We start from the raw sequence: 22,933 nt of genomic DNA, 5'->3' as shown, positions 1-22,933 counted from the left end.
TTAGAAAACAATTGAAGTAAATATTTTTTATTCTTTTTTTTATAAAATTAAAACCATACATAATACCATATATTTATTATATAAATAGGAATTTAATATTTATTTCATATTAGATATGTGATTAATATGTCTTGTTGAAATTATAATATTACATTTTATATAATATTGAAAATATTTTCTTAATTTAATGTAGTTCATGAATTTATTTCAGTTTCCTTTGTTTCTATTTCTCGAACTTTTAATGCTATGACTCGGAGCATTGCCCTATATGTATTTCATATTTAAGATTAATAATATTATATCTCAATTAAGAAAATATCAATTAACTATCAACAAAAATTTAATAAAATATACCTTTACACTGGATTCTCATTTAGCCTCAGTTTATTTATGTTTCTATATAAAATATCTTATATTTTAATTAAATCTAATTATTTAATTTTGAATGACTTTTTAACTAATTTTTAAAATTTACCATGTTACACATCATATTACTGAATAAATAAATTAATTATGACTTAAATTAATATTTTATGCATATATAACTTAAATTAATATGTCTTGTATAATACACATGTAGCAAATTCTAGAAACATATTCTTATTCTAGCTGATACACTATCCAAAAAGAAATTAAAAATTAAAACTAAAAGTACAAACTTTTGATATCAAAAGAAAAGGAATATTTTACCTTGAACTCGAGCTTCGCTCTCCCTAAATCAACATCTTCATAATATTATCAGTTTCTTTTGGTGGGCTGCGGAAGGAAGGTCAATGAGCCATTAAGAAGGTGTTTGCAAAATAAAAGTCTTTCTAATCCTAGGCTCTCCTCTCCCTCAATGATTCGCTTTTACTTTCTGTCAGCCTCATTAAACAGTTTTAAATTTTTAAGTTTTATTTTAATATGGTAATTTAGATTTATGGTTATTCACTTTTTAAATTTTTAATTTTATGTGTAAGATTATAAATAAAAACATTCCAACAATCTCTTAAATCATACTATTTTTTTATTATAGAAAATATAGAATAATTTAACAACTGCATTTTTCTCTAATAAAAAACATAAAAAAATTAATTAAAAAGTAAAATAGAAAATATTATTTTAAGACAAATTAGAATTGAAAATTAATTATTTATAATTTAATGAAAGATATTAATAGATTTAGATAATTCCATCAATAATAAATTTGATGGAATAAAAACCCTAAGGCTCACCCAAGCCGTAAGGCTTACCCTTTTCAATAATCTAGAAACACCTCAAAGCTATGCAACAAAAACCCCAAGATGTCAATGATACAATAAAGTTATAAAAACATGTAATACACATAGTAGAATGAAAAATGAGCATGGCATCAGTAATCAATTAGATTCAAACTTATAACCCAAACGTAAAAGATTACTAAATTAAGTAATTTTAGTCTAATAAAATTATAAGTTTGTTGGCTCAAATTTAAAAAATCTGAAACTATAGATTCTAAGTGTAGATTTTAATTTTATCATATTCATCTCTACATATAAAAATTAGTTTTATTTCGCGATACATCACAGTTTGAAACAGTTTTCTGTATAAATAGCTAATGAAATTTAAAATTGTATTACAAGATAATTTCAATACAACTCAGAATGAAAGAAAAGTCAAAATAAATACTATATATTTTTATTTTATATCTTTTTAGTTTTGATTTTTTAATACAATTCAGAATTTCCAAATTCCATAATCACTGCTGTATAAAATGCAATTATTATTGGAGCATAGAATAGATGTATTGTCGAGTACAAGACTCTGACTCTGTTATGTATAAATTACAGGAGTACACATAAAATCATTCAACTATATATATATGTATATGTATATGCTAAGAGTCAATGAAGTCAATTGAGGAAGAGATTTACATGTCATTCTCATACAAAAAAAAAAAAAAAAACACAACCAATTCACATGTGTATGGCCATTAATCATCGCAATAAAACAATAAATCCACAAATATACAGAAGCTGCCCCTGCCTTGTCTCTTGCGCTACTTCCAATTTCTCCTCCTCTCTGTTCAGGCTTTTTAGGTGTCTACTGCCTCATGAGTCTTCATCACTATAATTCCCCTTTTATTCCCCCAATTTTGTATTAGATAGACCACCCCAATGAATTATTAAGTTACCAACAATCTTCCCAAGCTTAATCTGTTTTCCTATTTAGTGGAGGTCTAATAGCTACACAATATAAAAAGCATTCATTGCCTTTTTTATTTATTATAAAAATTAAAAACTCTCATCAAATAATAGTGAAGGGTTGAATGAAAAATTTAAATTCAAATATTTTCCAATCTTAACAAGTTAATTACTCGTTAATTGGTAGAGCTTAAACTGTCTTAGCAACAATAACTACATATCTAGCACAGAATATAGTGGCCTCCAAACCATTCTATTCTACATATAGTTTTAGATATATACCATATGAAAAAGAAAAAACCAATCAACCTTGCTAAAAGTTCAATCTTAGATGAGAGACCAAGACTGAAAAGCATGTAAAAATTATAATATTAATATTAATTTGCAAAGCAAGATGGCCCCCATGTTGATGCATATTGCTACTAGATAGTGATGCCATCATTTAATTAGAAGAGGTGTTGTTATTTGAAGAATGCACGTGCTTACTCTTTTAAATAAATTTCTAGATTGATGTAACAATGAATAAACTCGCTATATATCAGGTTATAATTAATGAATTTCGAATTTAATTTTGTTATTTTCCTCAAAGAGATTTCAAGATTCTTGCTGCCACACCGGATTTAATCACTCTAGGAATCGAAAATAGTCCTTCAATCTTCCCATGTCAAACAACCATTTTACTTTTTCATTTGGGTTTCAAGAATAATTCTTACATCTTTAATATAATATTTGATGTAAATATTTTTGATGAAATAATTAATTAATTATATTTTAGAATTATAGAATTTTTAATATTATGTTAAGTTATTGAACTTAAGAGTTAAAAAATTGCAAAACTAGTTTACCTTATACTGAAAATAATTAATTAATATTATATGAGAGTTATCTTTAAATCTTTCAAGGATAGAAACTCTAATATCATGTCCAACACTTGAATTATTTAAAGAAGTTTTAAGAATAGTATGAACTGAGAGTGACTTTATTCTTATCGGGATAATGATGTTATTAGTCATTATAAAATAGAAAATTGTCAAACTATAACTATGGAAAGCCAAATGACCTAATGACACTATTTCATCCACCAGAATTGTATTTCATAATTATTATAGGATTCGGACTCTTAATAATATGCATTTCCATTTTATTCAATTTTCTCTTCTTTTTAAGACTTCTGTTACTAGAAAGTAGTATCCGAGCCCCTAGGATAAAATTTGGAATTTCTTTTTCTTTATAAAAGAAAGAGTTTGAATTCTGATAGCTGTCATTTTTCAAAGATACATTTAGATGTGCCGGGAAGAGTTTGAATTAAACAAACTACTAGAATTGTAGGTTTGAAACTGCAAGTCTACCAGAGAAGAAAATCTTTGATTGGGTTCCTAGGATGCTCAGAGAAAATTAATTCATAATTTATAGATGACGAAATCTTTTTGTATCAGAACCTTACTTGCTAGAAAGCAAGACATGACCATCTCGGTTGTTCTTATTTATCAAATAGCAAGCACAACAAAATTAGGCAATGATCATCAATCAAATGCCTGGTTTGGTTCCATGCATCTGTTTTCTTCGAGTAAGTTTTACTTATTAAGACATAAGCTATGGAAGAGATTAAAGAAAACACATATAGGTAAAAAGAAAAAATAAAAAGGGAATGATTGAATGTCCAATCACAGAATACCTACGTTGATACAAATAGTTCTAAATTTGGAAAACTGTCTCGTGACAAAACCTATTTTCTTCTTTCCAAACTTTTCCTGCAAATGAGATTCCAATGCCTTAAATAAAGTTCCAACAGGAAAACCCAATCCCAGTGGTAGGTGTAGGTAATCGTTATACAAAACCTTGAGAAAAGAAGTCTGCGCTATGAACCACTTTTCTTGTCCACCTCCTCTGAGAAAAATGTTATGACGATATTTCCAGAAAACCCCATTCTATCAATGTATATTTATTTCCTTAAATCATTGTTTCTGACAATGCATATGTGCATTCTTTTTATACCCTTTCGAGGTTTGAAGTGTTTGAATATTGAATACGTGACTTCGGAGTTCCACGAATATATTGTGTATCAAAGCGCTGAATTTGACATTGAAGATCATGCCAAGGTTTTACATGAAAAATTAAATAGGTGTAGCATATGCATGTTCAAGTGCAATATATCACCATGAATATACATGTTTGATGAGATATTTCATCAAGAACAAGGATGATGAGATTATATCCTCTATACCCTCTTTCTTTCCAATTGTTTCCATAAATATTTCATTTTCATTACACACTAGAAGGTCCAGAAGCAGTTTTCCGAAGTATGAGGTGAATCAGTGGTGCTAATGAACCACAAACGAAAAAAATAATTATTACATAGATCAGAAGCTGTGTTCTGTAGAACAAGGGCAAAGGAAGCACAGAGACTAGAGATCTTAAACTCCTCTTGGATACAGAGAAAAGTCAAGTCTCGGAAGGATAGACAAAACTCTGGTAACTTTGTAGGATAAGTTAGACACCAAAAAAGAAGTGACTTTTTCCATATGGAAAGTGCATAGGGTTCCGATCAAGCTTGCGGAGACAGCTTTTCTTTTCTCTTTTTTTTTTTTTTTTTAAGTAATATTATTAATTGGGAGCACTTGTGATATGGAGCCAAAGGCAAAACCATACTCACAAAAAAGCCTCACAATCTCTTGACAGCTATATATATTTGTCTACATTGTAGTACAATCAATTTCTTAACATTCCAAACCCTATCTAATAAATCAAAATACCTTTCAGGAATAGGCAATCATCATTCACATAAATTATTTATTTTACAATATTTACATGGATGCCGCGTTGTGAGGCAACGCTCCAGAAACCTAAATGATTATATCACTACAAAGTTCATGTCAAGAATCACATGGAATTAGCCTCTTCTTGTTTTTGAATACAAATTGATTAGCCTCCTCCTCCACTGTTACTATATAAATGATTAGTTTTCCATAAAAGTAATTAATTCTCATTGTACGAGTATCTCGAATTCAACACCTGCCACTTTTTACATTGCTTTATTTTCACGTTATGATTTGAATCATAGACATAGAATTGTAACAAATATTTTATTTGGGAATCAAATATTTTTTTTTTATTAAGATTTGAAAAAATCCATGTTGAGTATAATACTGAGCCATATTATTATTTGACATTTTCATATTCAAAATTTAATACTTCAAATAGAAAAATGCATGCATTCGAATGCAATGAAAGAACCCATAAGATTATTCTTTTTTTATTGGTCAGAAAAAAGACCCATAAGATTAAGCGTGATTTACAGATTTGAATAAATAGAAGAGAGTAGAAAATATATATACTCTTATTAGCCTCCTTGTTTAATTTCTAACAGCACATATGTATGATTCAGAAGGTGAATGCATATATATATATATATATATATATTTATATTTATATAACAGCCAAACACCAAACTATAATATATATATATATATATATATATATATTATAGTTTGGTGTTTGGCTGTTATATAAATGATGAGGAGATGTTAGTATCGTGGGGTCTGTATGTAGTGCATGTGTGACAATTTGACAACTGATAGTTAAGTGACCCAAGGGTCCATGCAAACATGCCACTTCTTTGTTGTGACATTAAGGTTCACGGGCTAAGTTCTGGTTATGAAAATGAAACAGACCATTCTTTTTTACTTGTTTTTTCTCCCTTAAATTTATTGTATTCGGATAGCTATAGGTCCCTGATCAGAAAGATACCTTATTTTTCTCTTCAATATAAACTTTGATACTCAATAATTCTCACAGGCAAGAGTTAGTCTAATGTATGTGCATTTCAATTAATATATTTCAGCAAATAAATATAAACGGGCTGCTTATATCTCATATATTACTACTCTCTGTAAACAAAAAAAAAGAGATTAAAAATTTACTTCCATTGCTGTTAAAAAGTATGCGTGGTTGTCCAAATTAGTCACATGTAGGATATAGCCAGCAAAATCCCACAGAAACTGCACCATGGCAGCAGAATTAAGATTTGGGGATTGAAGATTAATCCACCTTCTCATCGAGGATTTGATGTAGGGACAATAGCCCACTAGACAGCTAAGAACGTTATAATTTCAACTAAGATGGCTAAAATTCCCCCACAAAGTAGGAGACAGGGAAAATAAAAGTTTTTATTTTTCTTTCAACTGACAAACAAACTCTTCAGGACATGATGCATGCCACGTTGCAAAACTTGTGTGAAGCTATATATATGAAATGAAACATCAAACGACTGTTGGGTTGAAACGATTGGTAACCCACTCCCAATTTATTTGGCTGCAATGAGAATGTCATTATTGGATGTTTTACTGGTTAAAAATGGGAAAATGATGCGACAGAAATATAATATTTTTATTTATTTATTTTTCTTTCAATAATGCTAATGATGACACACATAAGTGGCTGCATTTCCCAGAAAAAATGAAGGATCAATGTGCATGTTCGATGTCTTGACTGATAGATAAGTAGTCTACAATATTAATAATTCTAATATTCATCGATGCTTCTCCACGCATTTTGTGGAAATTTAATTGGTATTTACATCTTCATTTACGTCCCCCTCAATATTCAATATCATTTGTTGTACCCTTAATTATTTTACTTTTTTTTTTTTCCTTTTACAATTATGAAATAAATCAAAACAGTTTATGGAAGTTTAGAATTGAGATTTTAGAGTTTTTATGTTTTTCTTTTCCAGTTAAACCGATGGAGTAAATATTGAGCCACTGTAAATTCAGTGGAATCGATTGATTCTATTTTATAAATATTTTTATGATCTTTTTATTTTTATTTAAAGTATTTTATATTAAATAAATAGTCAAACTTTTCTAATAAATTAACTCATAACTTTTAGCTAAAAAACACTTTAAAATTCTAATAGCATACTATATCATATTGATAATCTCTAGTTTAAAATTAAATATTTATAAAATACACTTCATATATATATATATAAGATAAATGTGTTCTTGACATATGTACTTGTTATTCACATATAAGCATTATAGTGATTATAATTTTTATGTTAATTGTATAAATTAATAAATTTAATTTTCTAAGTAAACAATTATTTCTAATCTTTAAAATAAAATATTAATTATATTTCTAATATTTATATTTATTCTTAACATATAATTGATATTATGTTAGTTGTAATTTTTTATATTTATTGTATAATTGATATATTAATTAAAAAATTATTTTCTAATTAAAAATCATTCTAATTCTAAATTATATAGTTGATATTATATTAATTAATAAGTTAATTTTTTAATTATATATTTATTTCTAATCTTAGCATATCAATTATATTTTTACTATTAAAATTTTATATACAACTAAAAAAATCAACCAACGAATGTTTTTAAAATAACTTTTATATTTATTGTATTGATAAAATTTTAAAATTTTAGAAATTTTATATTAAGATAGATATTTTAAATTATTATAATTTCGAAATTTGGCAATTAATTATAAAATATTAAAACTTTTCTTAGATGATTTAAAAAATTTATTTGACATTGTTATTTATATAATAGAAATAGCTATGTAATACACAAATAAACAACTCATTTTAAAATAGGATTAGTCTACAACATTATCTATAAAATAATTAAACAAACCATATATATATCATTATTTATTAATATTTATATTTATTTATTGGATTATTTATTAATATTAAATTTATTATTAAAAAACCAATCAATAAAAATGCAATACTTAATAAATAATTCTATAGAGTCGTTGAATAATCTTAAATGAGAAAGTTTATAAAATTCATAAATTTAATTTAAATTTATTATTTGATAAGCAAAAAATATAGTGTAAATTGATAGATTTTAATAAATTTCTCACCCTCGAAAATTCTCATTTTTGAAGGTGGAGGTGGAAATTTTCAAAATCCATCATTTAAAAAATAATGATGGATTGATATATTAATTATTTTATTCCAATATTGTTCTTAATAAGTTTATTTGATTCCAAAAATGATCCTTTTAACTTTAAATAAAAATTCATTTATATCTAGTCCAATAATGAAAATTTTAAAATCCACAAATTCTGATTAAATGTGTAGACTCTAGAATCCCTTAACTAAAATGAGGTCTAAATCATTATACAATTAAGTTTATCTATAAATTAGGTAGTATGATGAGTCAATTTAAATTTCTTAAAAAATTGTTACTCGTTTCCAAATTGGGTAATAAACAATTAATAATAAACTGAGGATTTTACTCGGTTAAATAAAATGTATGCCTATTAATTGGGGAGTCTCTGGTTATATTAGTCAATGCAAAATTTAAATCCTAACCTTTCGATGCTCTTTTCCTTTTTAATTATTTTCTTAAACTGAAGACACTGATATAATTATTAATAATAGATTTTATTTGTGATTCCATTGACTTAGACTCCTGGCTCTGCTACTGGCTATTATATGTTGTCAAATCTGATGAGTTTACAAATACTTGTAGTAGTTATTTACTCAGTTTGTTTGATAATTTATAAATAATAATATATGAAGCATGAAAACCATGTTTGATAACTAGTGATCTAGAATTTTTAAGTACTTGGGTTTTTATTTGAAATTCAAATCAAGCACAATCCCCTTCCCTTTTAAAATATTTCTGCAGCCAAACACTAGTATGTGGTCGTTTGGCTTGCGTTTAAGGAAAAAAACGAAACTTTGAAACAAAAATTACTTTTCTAGGGTTGTGTTTCATACTTTCAAAACAAAGGTTTTGGATTTATATGAATCCATTTGCCTAAATCTGAATGTAGTAAAGTTCAGAGGGACGTAACTTCCACATTAAAATGTTAAAAGGAATTGAAACTGCAGACTGTGCCACGGCCAGTGCGTGGAGATTGAAACCCAATAACAAAGGACCTGGCTACTCTAATTAAGCCCAACACGGAACCATCCCCACGCTTTGGATGGAGAAAAAGTGTGGGCCCATTGGCTAATATTTATCCACAATTTTTAAGAAATATTCTAAAATTAATAAAAAAATTATTTTTATTGCGTAATTCTTTAAAAAAAAAAATATGATGTGATTGTTTTTTTTTTTTTTTAGCTGTTTTATAAAACAAACTAAAAAACAACCAGTACTATATTCTAAAAAGAAATTAAAAAAACTGTATCTTTAATATTTTTACAATATTTATATGGTAGTATCCCCACTAGCTACAGTTGATCATGGGTCGAGTCCATCGGTTTATATACTAATTTAAATTATATTAGTTGAATTGCACTTATGTAAAACTGAATTTAATTTTAAAATTGAAAAACTAATAAATTTAAGTTCATCAATTTTTAATTGGAAACGATCTTAGAAATATAATGTAAAAATAAAATTTAAATTTTGATCTAAAAATTGAAAATTCTTAATGAGAAAAGTAATAAATAAAATTCTATATAATTATATAGTTAGGTTAGATCAATAGATAGAATTAAATAAATAAAGACTCAAATTCAGTATTACTTTTTTATGAGAAAAAGATAAAACTAAAAAATACTTGTAAGAATTTAAGAGAAAAATAGCAATATAAACAAAAAAAAAAAACTATTATCAAAAGCTAGCTATATATATAAATATTAAAATGATATAACAACACGTAGTAATATATAAATTTTAATTTTGTTTTAAATTAGATTTGGCCGGATACTACAATATTGTTTAAGTTTTAAACTGAATTATCTCACCACTTTTAATCGGTTTTAGATATTTTTAAATCATTTTCAATCTAAAAACATTTTAAATTTGATATATCTTTTTCAGGTTTATCGAATTCTTCAAATTGGTATTATTGGTTTGGTTAAATATCCCTACCTCTAGGTATAAACAGCTTCCAGACCTTTTGCTTCCTATGCCCTGGCCACTGGGACTAGAAACTGTCGAAATCCGTTTGTCGCTGATAATTGAAACTTGTAAACTAGAAAGTAAAGTGCAAAAAGTAGAAGAGACCCTGTGATTAGGATTGACAAAAATTTTGCCGAATTGATCTTTTAGCATTGATAACAAATAATTGCAGTATCAAAAATGACTGGACATCTATTAACTCGGTGTTTCGCTATAAAAAAATTCTTCCTACTCAAAACTTGATTTCAAGAGGTTCAGCAACACCCATATAAATGGTACCAAAAAAGAAATGCAATCTCAAATCTCATTACCCTTTCAAATTTTAATCAGCCTGTAGAAACAACCAAGAATTGTATAATCTATATGAACAAGTGAAACCCAAAAGGGAAAGCTGGCAGTGGCCTTAAATTCTCATGCCAGGAACATGAGATCACAAGCAATCTTCTCAGGTAGTGTTACTAGTAGCAGGAATGTTCTTTCTTCTCTTTCGAATCAAATAATACCCAAGACCTCCTAAAAGAAGCAAAATGATGAAACTATCAATAACTCCCACCAATACTATTACCCATTTCTTCAATCCAGACTTCCCATGGCCAACATGGGTTCCTTTAGGAACCTTTACCATGTAAGTAAATCCTGTTCCTCTTTCTACTTGTTTAGCACCCATCACCAATCCATAAAGAAAACATTCTTTTAATCTGGAACTTGCACCCTCCTCAACAGAGGAATATAATGCAGCAACACATTTACAATCTTGTAAACAAGAATCCGCACAATCTTCCTTGCTAATGTTAACCTTTGTAGGAGCAGCAGCACTCAGAACACTTCCAACATCATTTAATTCAAGCATCTCTACCTTACCTTTACCACAGAATTCTCTAGAGAGTCCTTCACTACAATCAGAATTGCTATTACCCTTTTCATTTTCCTTAGTTAAAAGTCTAATACATGAACAAGTATTGGAGAATGTACAAATACCATATGGTTTACAAGCTAAAGGAAGATCACAAGTAGTGTTCAGTGCTTGAAATGCAGCCTCAAATCTTTCCTTGTCAGGTGAGTAAAAATATAGCCCCAAATTTCCCGTTTTATTCCCCAGAGCTAAAAATCTCAAGGGTTGAAGTAGAAGCCAGTTCGACAAAGAAGAAATCTGCGCGATTTTGTGATATTTATCATTGAATAACTCTAACCCTTTTGTGCCTAATTGAATAAAACTGATGTTTCTGTTCTTTGAAGGTTTAAATTCCCAGTAAGAGTAGTTCCACTTACCAGAATTGAGATAAAGAGCAATCTTGTTGCGTTGAATTTCAAAGGAATAGAATGCACTTGAATTCATTGGAAAAGAAATCAAACGAGTAGCAACATTTAGTCTCTGTCCCCATAGCATTACATCTGTTGGAAAATTGAAACTTTGCCATTTTATACGGTTCAGGTTATCAACCAGAACGAGATTACCTGAACCCAGTATCTGCAATCTCTGCATCAAAGTGTTGAAAAGAAAAAAAAAGATTAGTTTTTTTGTTTGCTGAAAAATTGAAACTTTTGCCATTTTCTTAGTGCTAAGTGTTACCTCCACACCTTGTCCAGAAGTTCCTGTTCGCCATCCAACTAGCTCTTTTGGTCCCTTCAATTGCAAATCTCCTTCCTTCGTTAACTCAAGAACGCAAGTATCTGAAGTGAAAAATGGAGAGTAATGACCAGAATTCCACACCTTCACATCTCCAAGAAAAACTTCTAAAGAACAAGAATATTTCCCATTAATTGGCACAACACTTAATGCAACTTTAAACTTGGGTTCACTTTGATATGTTTCCATCAGGAAAGCTCTACCAATGATTCCAAGGCTGTATTCAACAGGTACAGCAAGAGTAACTCTATGGCCAATGTGAATATCTGATTTGCAAAGGGCATGAGCAAACAAGACAAAAAAAAGAAGAAAACCCAGAAGAGAAAACTCCATGAAACAGAATTGAAAACCTTGTTCAGTGGTTTATCTTTGATTGCTTTAGTGGGTGGAAAGTGGGTTTGCGGTGCATTAGGATTTTCTGAGGAAAGAAACATGAGGGAATCAAGAAAGTGAGGGACAGAGGAAGGCATGAGTGTTGGGAACTTTTGGAAGTTCCACTACACTCGCAAAAAGGGGAAGAGCTTTCATTTCTTTTGCTTAATGTAGTGGGGTTAGTGATTACATTATGCCAGTTAAGATTGTTATTTTTAGCACTCTGCTGTTTTACATATAGCTTAAGCATTAAAAACAAGGTGGTTGGCCACAGGCGGTCCATGTGAGGGTGGTTTTAGGAGTCTGTTTATGATTAAATTCTGGGGTTCCTAACTTTTATTGCATTGACATTGAGATTAGCTATTTCTTAAAAAGCACCTACTATAGGTTAATGACAAAAATATATAATTACACCAAGAAATTTGGGTTAATTTGTGTGGATGTTAGTATAGTTTGATCTTTGATATTTTATGCCTATTCAGTTTACAAAATAACGAATAAACATGATATGATCTCCCATTTTCATTGAACACTTTCGGTATAAATTTATTTGAACAAAAATAATATTTAGAATATCTATTAATTATTTTAAAATTTTATATTTAAAAAAATGTTTTAAAAACTTTAATAATTAGAAATAGACGTAATATTAAAATTTTACAAGTCTAAACTTTAAAAATTATAAAAATAGATCCATTTATAGAAAGTTCAGTACAATGTTAGCCCCATTATCTATTTTGACCAAAATTTGATTATATGGCAGCTCAGTAGACATCCATATTGACATATTACAAATATAATATTCTGGATTCCACTTACACCTCATATAAACTCTAATTAATGTGAGTTACTTTTACTAATTAGAGTTAAAAAAAATTAACCTAATAATTCTCAATGTTCTTCTTCTCTCTCTTTATAGATACATATCAAAATATTCTTCCTTGTTTGATGAAGTGATAATTTATCGTGGAAGTAATCTATTTTTCCTATCTTTACTATTGTTTATAAAGAGAAGAAGGTAATTATCGGAGGCAGTAAGTAAAAGAAAAAGAAGCGGAAAGACCATAAAAGAGAGAAAAAGCGCTCTCTTCTCTTGCATATCGTCAATGGTAGATTACGGACAAGAGAAAGAAGGAAAGGTATGTGTATGGCTGCAGGGTGAAGGTAGGCTGGGAGTTAGGGGTGAGAACGATTCCAGAGAATTTGGAATTTAAAAATATCGAGAATCATATTAAATATTAAATATTAAATATTTTAAATTAAAATTTTAGAATTATATTGTAGCATAAATTTTTTTATCTCTAACCGTACCAATTTTTCGGAACTGTTTGTTACAGACATTTGAATCTAATGGAATAATTCGATATAATACGATATAGGCACTAAAGGTTTAAAAAATTTCTATTTTAAAATAATTAAAAAAAAAATTAACTTAAATCAATCAGACAAAAATTAATTTAAAACTATACAGCAAAAAATAAAATCATTACATTTACAGTATACTTATATTCAACAATTATATAATAAAAAAATTTATTTTCAATAAGCCAAGTTAATAAGGAATTACATATTAAATAAATATATATTTAATAGCTCAGATAGATAAGTTGAATGTTTGCAATAGTTCATTGTCCAACTAATAAATATGGTTCGACCCATCTAATATAATATATTGTTGTTTTATTAAAATACATATTATTAATAAAAATTATTTATAAACATGATTAATGTTATATCAGCACTATATCATCACAAGTTAATAAATTAATTTGTTTGGTAGTAGAATAATTTTTTTTTATTAAAATTTTTAAAAAATCTAGGTCTTATAGTTTTTAATTAAATGAATGATAACAATATGAACTTGTAATTTTATTAAAAAATTGAGATAAACTTAGTGAATAGTTAATATTGTAATAAAATATAAAATTTAGTGATTTTATTTTATATTTGGACTAGTAAATTTAAATTTTATTAGAGTAAAATTGTTAGATTTTATATTTGGTAAGATTTTTTATATTTTATTTTAAGTTTAAGCTTAAGATTTAAACTTATCTATTATAAATAATTATATATATAAATAAATAAAATTTTAAAAACAGTTCTAATTTCAGTTCAGAGTAATACTGGATGGTTTGGTACAGTTCTCATTATAGAGAAATAATGAGATTCAAAATCATATTAAAAGAAAATTTTGATATATTACGAGTTCGAAAAAATTAAATAATCAATGGATGTTTTGATTCGATTTTTTAGTTCGAAATCTCTAAATTTCATCCTCCATCCTACAGCGAGTCTATTGGTGGGAACAAGATTAGCAGACGACGATAAATAGCTGAAGAAATTTAAAGCTCCCTTAACATAGTCATAACGTTTTCAATGGCAACAATGGCCATAATATAAAGCTCCTTAACATAGTTCATAACGTTAACAATCATTTATTATAGATAAAATTATTTTAATTTAAACAAAAAACTTGTTAAATAAAATTATAAAATAAAAGAAAAAGAAATAATTCTAACTGAATAATATGTAATAACTGTTAAAAATGCAATGTTTAAATTAGTATAAAATATAAAAAGAAATTGCAGGAGGCAAATTATACGGTTTCAGCACTAGTTAGGGATTGTTCGACCAAGTTAGAGAGTGAAGTCAATAGAAATGTCATCCGAGTGTCGAACCCAATGTTAAAAGGTGGGTCAGGGCTCATCAAATTTTGCTGGAACAATTGATTAGTCCCTTTAACAGAGTGCGCAGGCTTTCCTTTTGAGTGGGATTTTGGGAAAGCCTTTTATCGCCAAGTGTAAGAGGAATTGATTAGCCACTTCGCCCCAGATGACATAATGCTGACATCACTTTTAGTATATCAGTTTTTTTATCCACATATATATAAAATAATAGATTTTTGATATTTTGTAATTATTTATAATATTAGAAAATAATAAAAAAATAAATATTTTTATTTTTTCTAAAACTATTTATTTAAATAATTTATTAGTTAATAATACAAAAAATATTTTAAAAATCCTTGCTGACTAGTTTTCAGAATTATATAAATAGATACTGTAAATACAATAAGATATTATTATTTTCTAAAATCAAAAGTTATCGTCTAATTAGAAAAATTAATTTATTAGTTTTAAATATATTATTTTAAATATCAATTTTTAGAATCCATCTGTCCAAGTGTGGCTAAGCCAAAGACAAAGATTATGGAACCCGTAAGTATGTTTTTATAGGCTGAAAATAACTTAAAAATCATGCGTTCAGCTTACAGGGAAGCGACATGGTCGTGCCCCTCATCACACAGCTGTGTCTCTCTGGAAACAAAGTTCTCAGGCTGCTCTCAAGGGTGAGACATGGCCTGGAGATGCGGCCATGCAACTATACCGACTTTGAGAGATTGATTAACTTTGCATTGAAAACTTGAAGATGTTATCTACAAAACCTTTTAGTTTTAAAAACTTACAATTCTGCCATCTTCGGATTAATTCGATTCAAAACATTTTATTGTTTCATTTGCTGATAATATTTGAACATGCTTTGATGTATTTTTTTTTATTTTTTCTCAATCTTGCATCCAAATTCATGCAAGAATTTCTGTAAAATAAACTAGACTCATATATCTAGAATTTCAGGGAATAGCATGTACAAATTTATCTTTTACAATTCTAAAACATCTCTCGAAAATAATTAGAATTTTAGAGAATAGTATTTTTCTCTATTTATTCAATCTAAGCCACCAAAACACAAAACATCAAAAATAAAATTACTGAATTATAACATTTGAACTCAAAAATTGAATGGTAGACAATATTTATTAAACATATTCACGATGAGATTTTTTTAGTAATATGGTCCAATGGTATATTAAATTTTATTAATTTTAATATTTTATTTTTTATTTTTTATTTTATTTTAATATTTAATTGAACATAACATTATAAGAGAAAGATTGAGAAATAAAACTATCTGATTTGATTCGTTCTCAATAGCCATGAGATGATCATCTTAAGGTGATCCTTTTATTGACGGATGCTCCTATTACACTCGTAGTCTCTGAAGGATAAGAACCAACTATGTAGCATCTACATCGAGAATTTAAGTATTATATATGTTATTAGTCTGATCTATTGTAGGAGCTACCCATAATAACGAACTTGCAAAATGAATCTGTTTATCATAAAGATATTCATTGATCCTGATCCTGCTTCACCTTAATTGTTATTTGAACAAGTAAAAGTTATGTTTTGATCCGAGTAAGAATGACATTTATCTTCTGCATGTTTATGGAGTTTATATATATGTATATATAAATTTTACTAAACTATTATGTGATTTAACGTGATTTAATGTATTTTCACTTTAGAGTATGTGATTTATTTAATTTTACTTTAGCTCTTTGTGAATATAATTCGTGCTAACGTGACAGTTGTAGTTATTGGGTGCCACATCATAATATTTTAACAGTATTGTACAATTTAACCGTTATTTGCTAATAGTTATATATTTCACAAGGTATTAAAACAAAAATAAGCAAATCAAATCCTAAAATGAAAATATGTTATACAACAAGATAATTTAACGAAGTTCCCGTTCATTTATCAGCATTTTCCTACTTCATAGGTGATCAAAGGCAGACTTTGAAACGCATTCTAGTTGGTAATCTGTAATAATCATTCATTAGGACTTCAGTTTACCCAATATGCTCTGGTTTTTATTCCTTTTCAAGCATCGCCTCAGAATCTTTGGTGGAAATTGTAAATTTGCTCAACTCTATAAAATCATAATGTTTCAGATAAAATAATCTGTCTGGGCCCTGTGGGATTTTATAGGCCTGGTTACCACGACGGAGCAAATCTTCGTCTGCATATTATGTGTATTGGTCTGAACTGGGATATATATCATTTTCCTGTGAGTAAGATTATGTTTACCGTCTAGGATATTGTGCATGTTCTGGATCGTTACACATCTCTGCGACCATAATTGTCTTGTTACTAAAATTTTATAACAAGAAAATTGGACAATTATGGCAGACAAAGTGCTTTTGACAGAATGATCTGGTGCGAAAGACATTGTGAAAGAGAAACAGAGCAGAACTTCTTGGGAATTGACTGCCAAATTTAGGCATGAAATTCAGAGATGTGGAACATAAAGAGTAACCTGAAGTTCTTGAGTCAGAAATTATGGCTTTTGGACTCGTACCCCTCCTTTAGATCTTATGCGCTTAATTATTTGGTACGTTAAACTGAAACCTTACCGTTTTTGTTTTGTTCATTAATATTATCTCAATTAATGTATATCCCCTCTCTGCCTAATTCTCATTCCATCCCTAAGCAAAAGCAGGTTTATTTTATATTTCAGTTGCTTGTCGTCTCAGCATCGTGGTTTTTGCTGAATTCTCAAGGTAAATAGGCTATTTTGAGCAAGATTTGACCTGTTTCAATCAAAGACAATGATATATGTTAGCTATCCGAAACTTGATATATGAATTTCTTGTTCTATATTTGAAAAAATAGAAAAATATATATATCACATGATAATTATAACATATATAAAAATACAAAGAGAAGAGAGGACGGATAAATTTATTAAAAAAAATTTATAATAATGTTGTTAAGATTTGACCAATTTAGTCCTTTATTAATTTAATAGTAGTATAAGGATAAAATTTATATAGAGATAGGATACTATAAGATTATAAAATTTATTTTTGCTAATTTAATAAAAAAGATAATAATATAAGCAGTATTAGAATAAAATTTATATAGAAATAGGACACTACAATATTAAAAACAAAAAACAAAAATCCTATTAAAAAAATTAAATACTAAATTTAATATATTGAATACTAAATTTACTTAAATATAAAAAAGTAAATGTGTATCTATATAAATGTGTGCGCGTAGGGGGGAAATAAATGAAGAAAAATAAAAATAATATACCATGCATTAACTAATAGCAAAAGAAATTTGATTTTGAAATCAATAAAAAATCTAAGATTTTTATTTTTAAAAGGACAATAAAAATTATAAATATTAAATTATTTAAGATTTATAGTATAATAGATATTAGACATGTTCAATTGATTATCGGGATGGGTTTAGATTCTATCTTATGAAATTATATAAAATATATATATTCATTCAGTCTAGATTTAACAATTATTTTATCATTTACAAGTCTACTGTTAGATAAAAGAAAAGTATTTTTATTTTAATTTAATGGATTATAAGTATTTAAATAAAAATTAATTGTCTAGAAATCGAGCTATTTAAATAATATTAAATACTCAGTTTTAATTTATAATTTAATTTATAAATAATTTTATATAAAGTTATAATTAAGGTAAAGCTGGTAAAGTAATTATATGATAAATCTATATTTTCTAAAAATTAGATAAACTTTTCATATCACTAAAAACAAAATTATTAATATTTATTAAATAAAAAACTAAATTATTTAAGAGAAATAAAATCAATGCTAAATCTATATAATAAAATACCAATGAAATTATATTCTAGCTAACACAAAAGACTTTAAGTTTTCTAAATTGAACAAATTGACTATTGAAAAAGTTATGTGATGAATCCAAAGTTTGAGAAGATACCTAAATACCGTCAAAAATTTATATAAAAATTTATATTTATTTTATCTAAAATATTGACTCAATCATAAACTTTACTTAAAATAGATAAAATCATAAAAATAATTTAGATTATATTTGCTAATAATGAATTTTTTTCAATTTGTGCACAATGAATTTGTATAAAGTGGACTAAATATATATTAAATAAAAACCCTTTCAATTTATGTGCAATTTTATTATGAAATAGCACCGGATGACCTATTTCTACTTACATATTAAAAAAAAGTATGATAGGATTATCCTATAATACATATCATCGTATGTAATATACATAAATAAAAAGTATACAACATGTTTGTAAAATAAATATTAATCTAGGAGATTATGGATATTTAAATTGAATGAGTCATATTTTCCAAATAAACATATGATGATATGTTTGGAGAAAAAAAAAATTCTAATTTTGGTTAATAATGTATCAACTTATTAATGACAAATAATATTAATGTAAAACTAATTTGAATTATGAGAACATTCAGTTTAATTATTTGAAAATTTAAAATTTAACTCAACTAATGCATTTATAGATATAAATGATTTAATTAGTTTTCAAAAATAAAATTTAGATAAATTAGTTATAATTTAAAAATTATACAATTTTATATTAATAGTATTTATTATTCTAAATTTAGTAATTATTTTAATTTTTTATTATAAATAAATTTAATAATTAATATTGACGTACAATGTACGTTGACTAAGAAACTAGTAAAATATAAATAGTTATAAAGATATTAAAAAAATTACTATAATTATGGCACTTTAGAATTCATTTATATTTTAATATATTTAGAAATACATCTAAAAATATTTTTTGTAAAAGATATTTAAGTAATTATAAAAATATAGTATCTGTTTGACTTGTCTCGGAGAGTGACCACAATACTATTCCTTCAATTGAAGTGTTCCATGGTAGCCTGTCGAATAGAGTAGCAGTCATCAACCACCAATTGGTGAATTTTCTACTTGGTGGCGTACTAATTTGAAATGGGTTTCTCTCAATGCTTGACCGGAATCTGTCCATATATTATATCTGAGACATACATCTTACTTATGCATTATGGGTTGAGATTCAGCCGGAACCCTCTCTTTTTCTTTTTCTGGAAAAGAAAAAGATTTATTGAGTCACTAATCAGAGTGGGATTACTGGCTTGATTACTCATAAATAGAACAAATAAATAAGGTATTGTTAACTATAGATTAGGTCAAAATAATTCACCACACTATCCCACCCAGCATTAATTTATTTATATATATATATATATATATATATATATATATATATATATATATATATATATTTTTCAGGAAAAGCATGTAATTTATATTGTTAAACATGTCAGAAATCAAGATAAGCTAAGAAATACATATAATAATCAATCCACCATGAATACGAGGCATCATCAAGTTTGTGAAGATAAGATGCTCCATGTCCGGTTGGTAGGTTCCAAAGTCCATTGCCCACCAATCTGATATCATCAACAGTCGACTATCCATTAGAGACTGCTTATTAACCCTCACGTTCAACATTGGAGGTGCCCTCAATTCACAAACACTCTAGTCTCTATTTAAATGGCTTTAATCAACATTACGGGTTCAAAAGCGATTGTCGAATTCTATTGTTATCCTTGACTGAAAATTATTAATTAGAGATAAATTGTGAAATAAGAAACAGTCATCCTCCTATCATTGACTATAAAAGTAATAAAATCACATCAATATTAAGGAATAGTAAACAAAGAGACTTGGGCTTAAGACTATCAATTTTCACAAATAAAAGTATCATTTATATACTGCTTTAATGTATTTTGCATTGTATTATTTCAATATTTCCTAATCCATCATTTTGATTCTTACTAGTGGTGGATATTAAGATAAAAGAAATTATGAAAATTTTAGAATCCACCTAGCTCTTTCTATGGAAAAATGCTAGCTGCCCATAATAGTATATATGGTTGTGAATCACCAACAAGGCCAAGAGTATATTCGCATATTCTATGGTAATATGTAAGAAGCATAGCTTCAAGAAGTGGTTGGCGCTGATCATTCAATTACTGTTTTTTCCTGAATATAGAGATGCAAAAGGTTGTCTTCTGAATGGAAGGCTACCAAGACTATTATCATTCTCTCATGAAACTCGATGCAACAAACACATACAGACAAAAGAGATGTGGAAATCCTACACGACGAACATACAAAGATGTCATCATCTAATGAACATGTGATGTTGAAAATTATCTACTTTTCATAATGAATGAGAGTTCATACAGTTCTGATCTTACATTGCTATTCAACTTTACAATTGATTTTCTTTTTTTTTTTTTCTTCTTTTTTTAATGTAACTAAATTAATAAATTGCATTATTGCTGGTGATCACTCCAAACCATGACCACAAGCATTCCATTGAATCATTTTAGTGATTTATATATTAACTTCTTAAACGACTATGTACGTATGGCTAATATTCAACCAACATATAAAAAGCTCAATAACCCCAATGACAATTTCAAGTAATTTGCTCCAAAAGATGGCTTGATACATTATTATAGAGCCTTTTGCTCTCATGTATCCCTAATTATTAACGAAGTTCATTAGGGTTAGTTCTAAATTTGTGTAAAGCTCATTGGTTGAGGTGGATAACGACATTCACTAACCTTATATTTTCATTAAATATAGTGCTGTAAAGTTTTTGGTGAAGATTCCTCTTTTAAGATAAACCTTAGCCATGACCTCCCTTATTAATCCGGTTACTATATACATGTCTAAGATCACTTTAGGATTATTGGTCAGTTAATATGATTATTAAAAACATAGAAGCAAAAATTCCATAAATACCTAAAAATAAGTTTATACATAAGAAACAAAATTAAAAGAAGGTGAGATGGGAAGAACAAAAAGTTGAATTAATTATAGTGTGACTTAATTATTGCACTAAAAGTTATGAAGGATGTGTTGGCACAAAGGGATGTGCCTAAAACTGGTCTATTATTGAGGTGAGTCATCTGTCTGTCCATATGTTTGAAGGATTTTGTGGGATGAATGGACACCAAAAGAGAAAAATATCATAACGCTTGTTTAGCACTCTCACAAGAAGTGTACACTAGATTAGCAATTAATGTTTAAAAGAATGGGCTTCTGTTGATTTAGAAAGCATGCAAATTTTTAGGCATGACAGTTTAATTTGTGAATTCCTAGTGTTAATCATTATGGGTTATTATATGATGGTGACAAAATGCAATAAAGCAAGCTTATAAAGAAAAATAAAATTGTAAGTAAATGGAATGATTAGTTATAAAAAGCTCTGAAAGAAACACCTTCATTTCAATAGTGATATTTCTAAATGCTTTAAGAGTACCCTGGAAGTAGACCAAGGAGAAGGAGAGAGAAAAGCAGTGTCTTTCTTTCTCTGTAATTATATGCAGCAATCACTGGATTAAAAAGAAAATACTAATTGGGGGGACCACCAAATTAATTAAACCAGTTAATTTGCAATTAGGAAAACAATTAAAAGAACACTTTACCTACTGAAATGAATTCATTTTTAAAATGGGGGCACTGGGAACAAAATAAAATCATTTGAAATGCTGCTGGAAAATGGCGGAGGCCATGGTTTCCACGTGGATGTTGTATTTTCTTTGGAAAAGAAAAGAAAAGAAACAAGTAGGCGATCCATTCTGGCCTGGCGACAAACTAACAATTGCGTAATTCACTAACACTCTACCACTTTTGTCTGATCCTTTCTCTTGTCCAGCGTTATTACATTTTTCTATCAAAAGACTCCAAGATTTTTTCACATGAACTTCTTAAATGCAAGTGTCATCAAAAACCATGAATTATTCATTTAGTTGTTCGAAGCCGGAAACTGATTACTAAATTTGTAGCTCAATAACAATTTAGCTAATATATAAATCTTTCAATTACTTTTAGTGTTCAATGTATCTGATTCATATAACTGATCCTTTTTTAAAAAAATTCTATTTTTTTTTTATTTTCACTATAAAATAATATTTTTTTATAAATATATTGATGGATAAAATATATAAAAAAATAAATCGGATCTAAAATCTCACCAATATTTACATGTAAAAATACTAATTACTAGAGCCACCCTATACTGATAATTGGTTTAATAGATTCGTATTCTTCAATTTAAGTAAACATTATGTGATTCTTCAGGTGTGCTTGCATCCGAAGTCCATCCAAACTCCAAAATTCAATCAGAAGAACAGATGAA

At 27.5% G+C, this 22,933-nt stretch overlaps 1 protein-coding gene across 1 annotated transcript; it reads right to left on the bottom strand.

Moving 5' to 3' along the window:
- Nucleotides 1-10,340: 10,340 nt before the first annotated feature.
- Nucleotides 10,341-12,261, bottom strand: LOC8269357 (G-type lectin S-receptor-like serine/threonine-protein kinase SD2-5). The gene is made up of 2 exons (XM_002531269.4): nt 11,625-12,261; nt 10,341-11,531 (listed from the first exon to the last, which is right to left on the bottom strand). Exons 1-2 carry the CDS (start codon nt 12,012-12,014, stop codon nt 10,500-10,502), a joined length of 1,422 nt encoding a protein of 473 aa, XP_002531315.1. The 5' UTR covers nt 12,015-12,261; the 3' UTR covers nt 10,341-10,499.
- Nucleotides 12,262-22,933: the final 10,672 nt, after the last annotated feature.

Source organism: Ricinus communis, chromosome 10, assembly GCF_019578655.1.
Source record: "Ricinus communis isolate WT05 ecotype wild-type chromosome 10, ASM1957865v1, whole genome shotgun sequence".
Lineage (NCBI taxonomy): Eukaryota > Viridiplantae > Streptophyta > Magnoliopsida > Malpighiales > Euphorbiaceae > Ricinus > Ricinus communis.
This window is presented reverse-complemented; position numbering and strand designations above follow the sequence as displayed.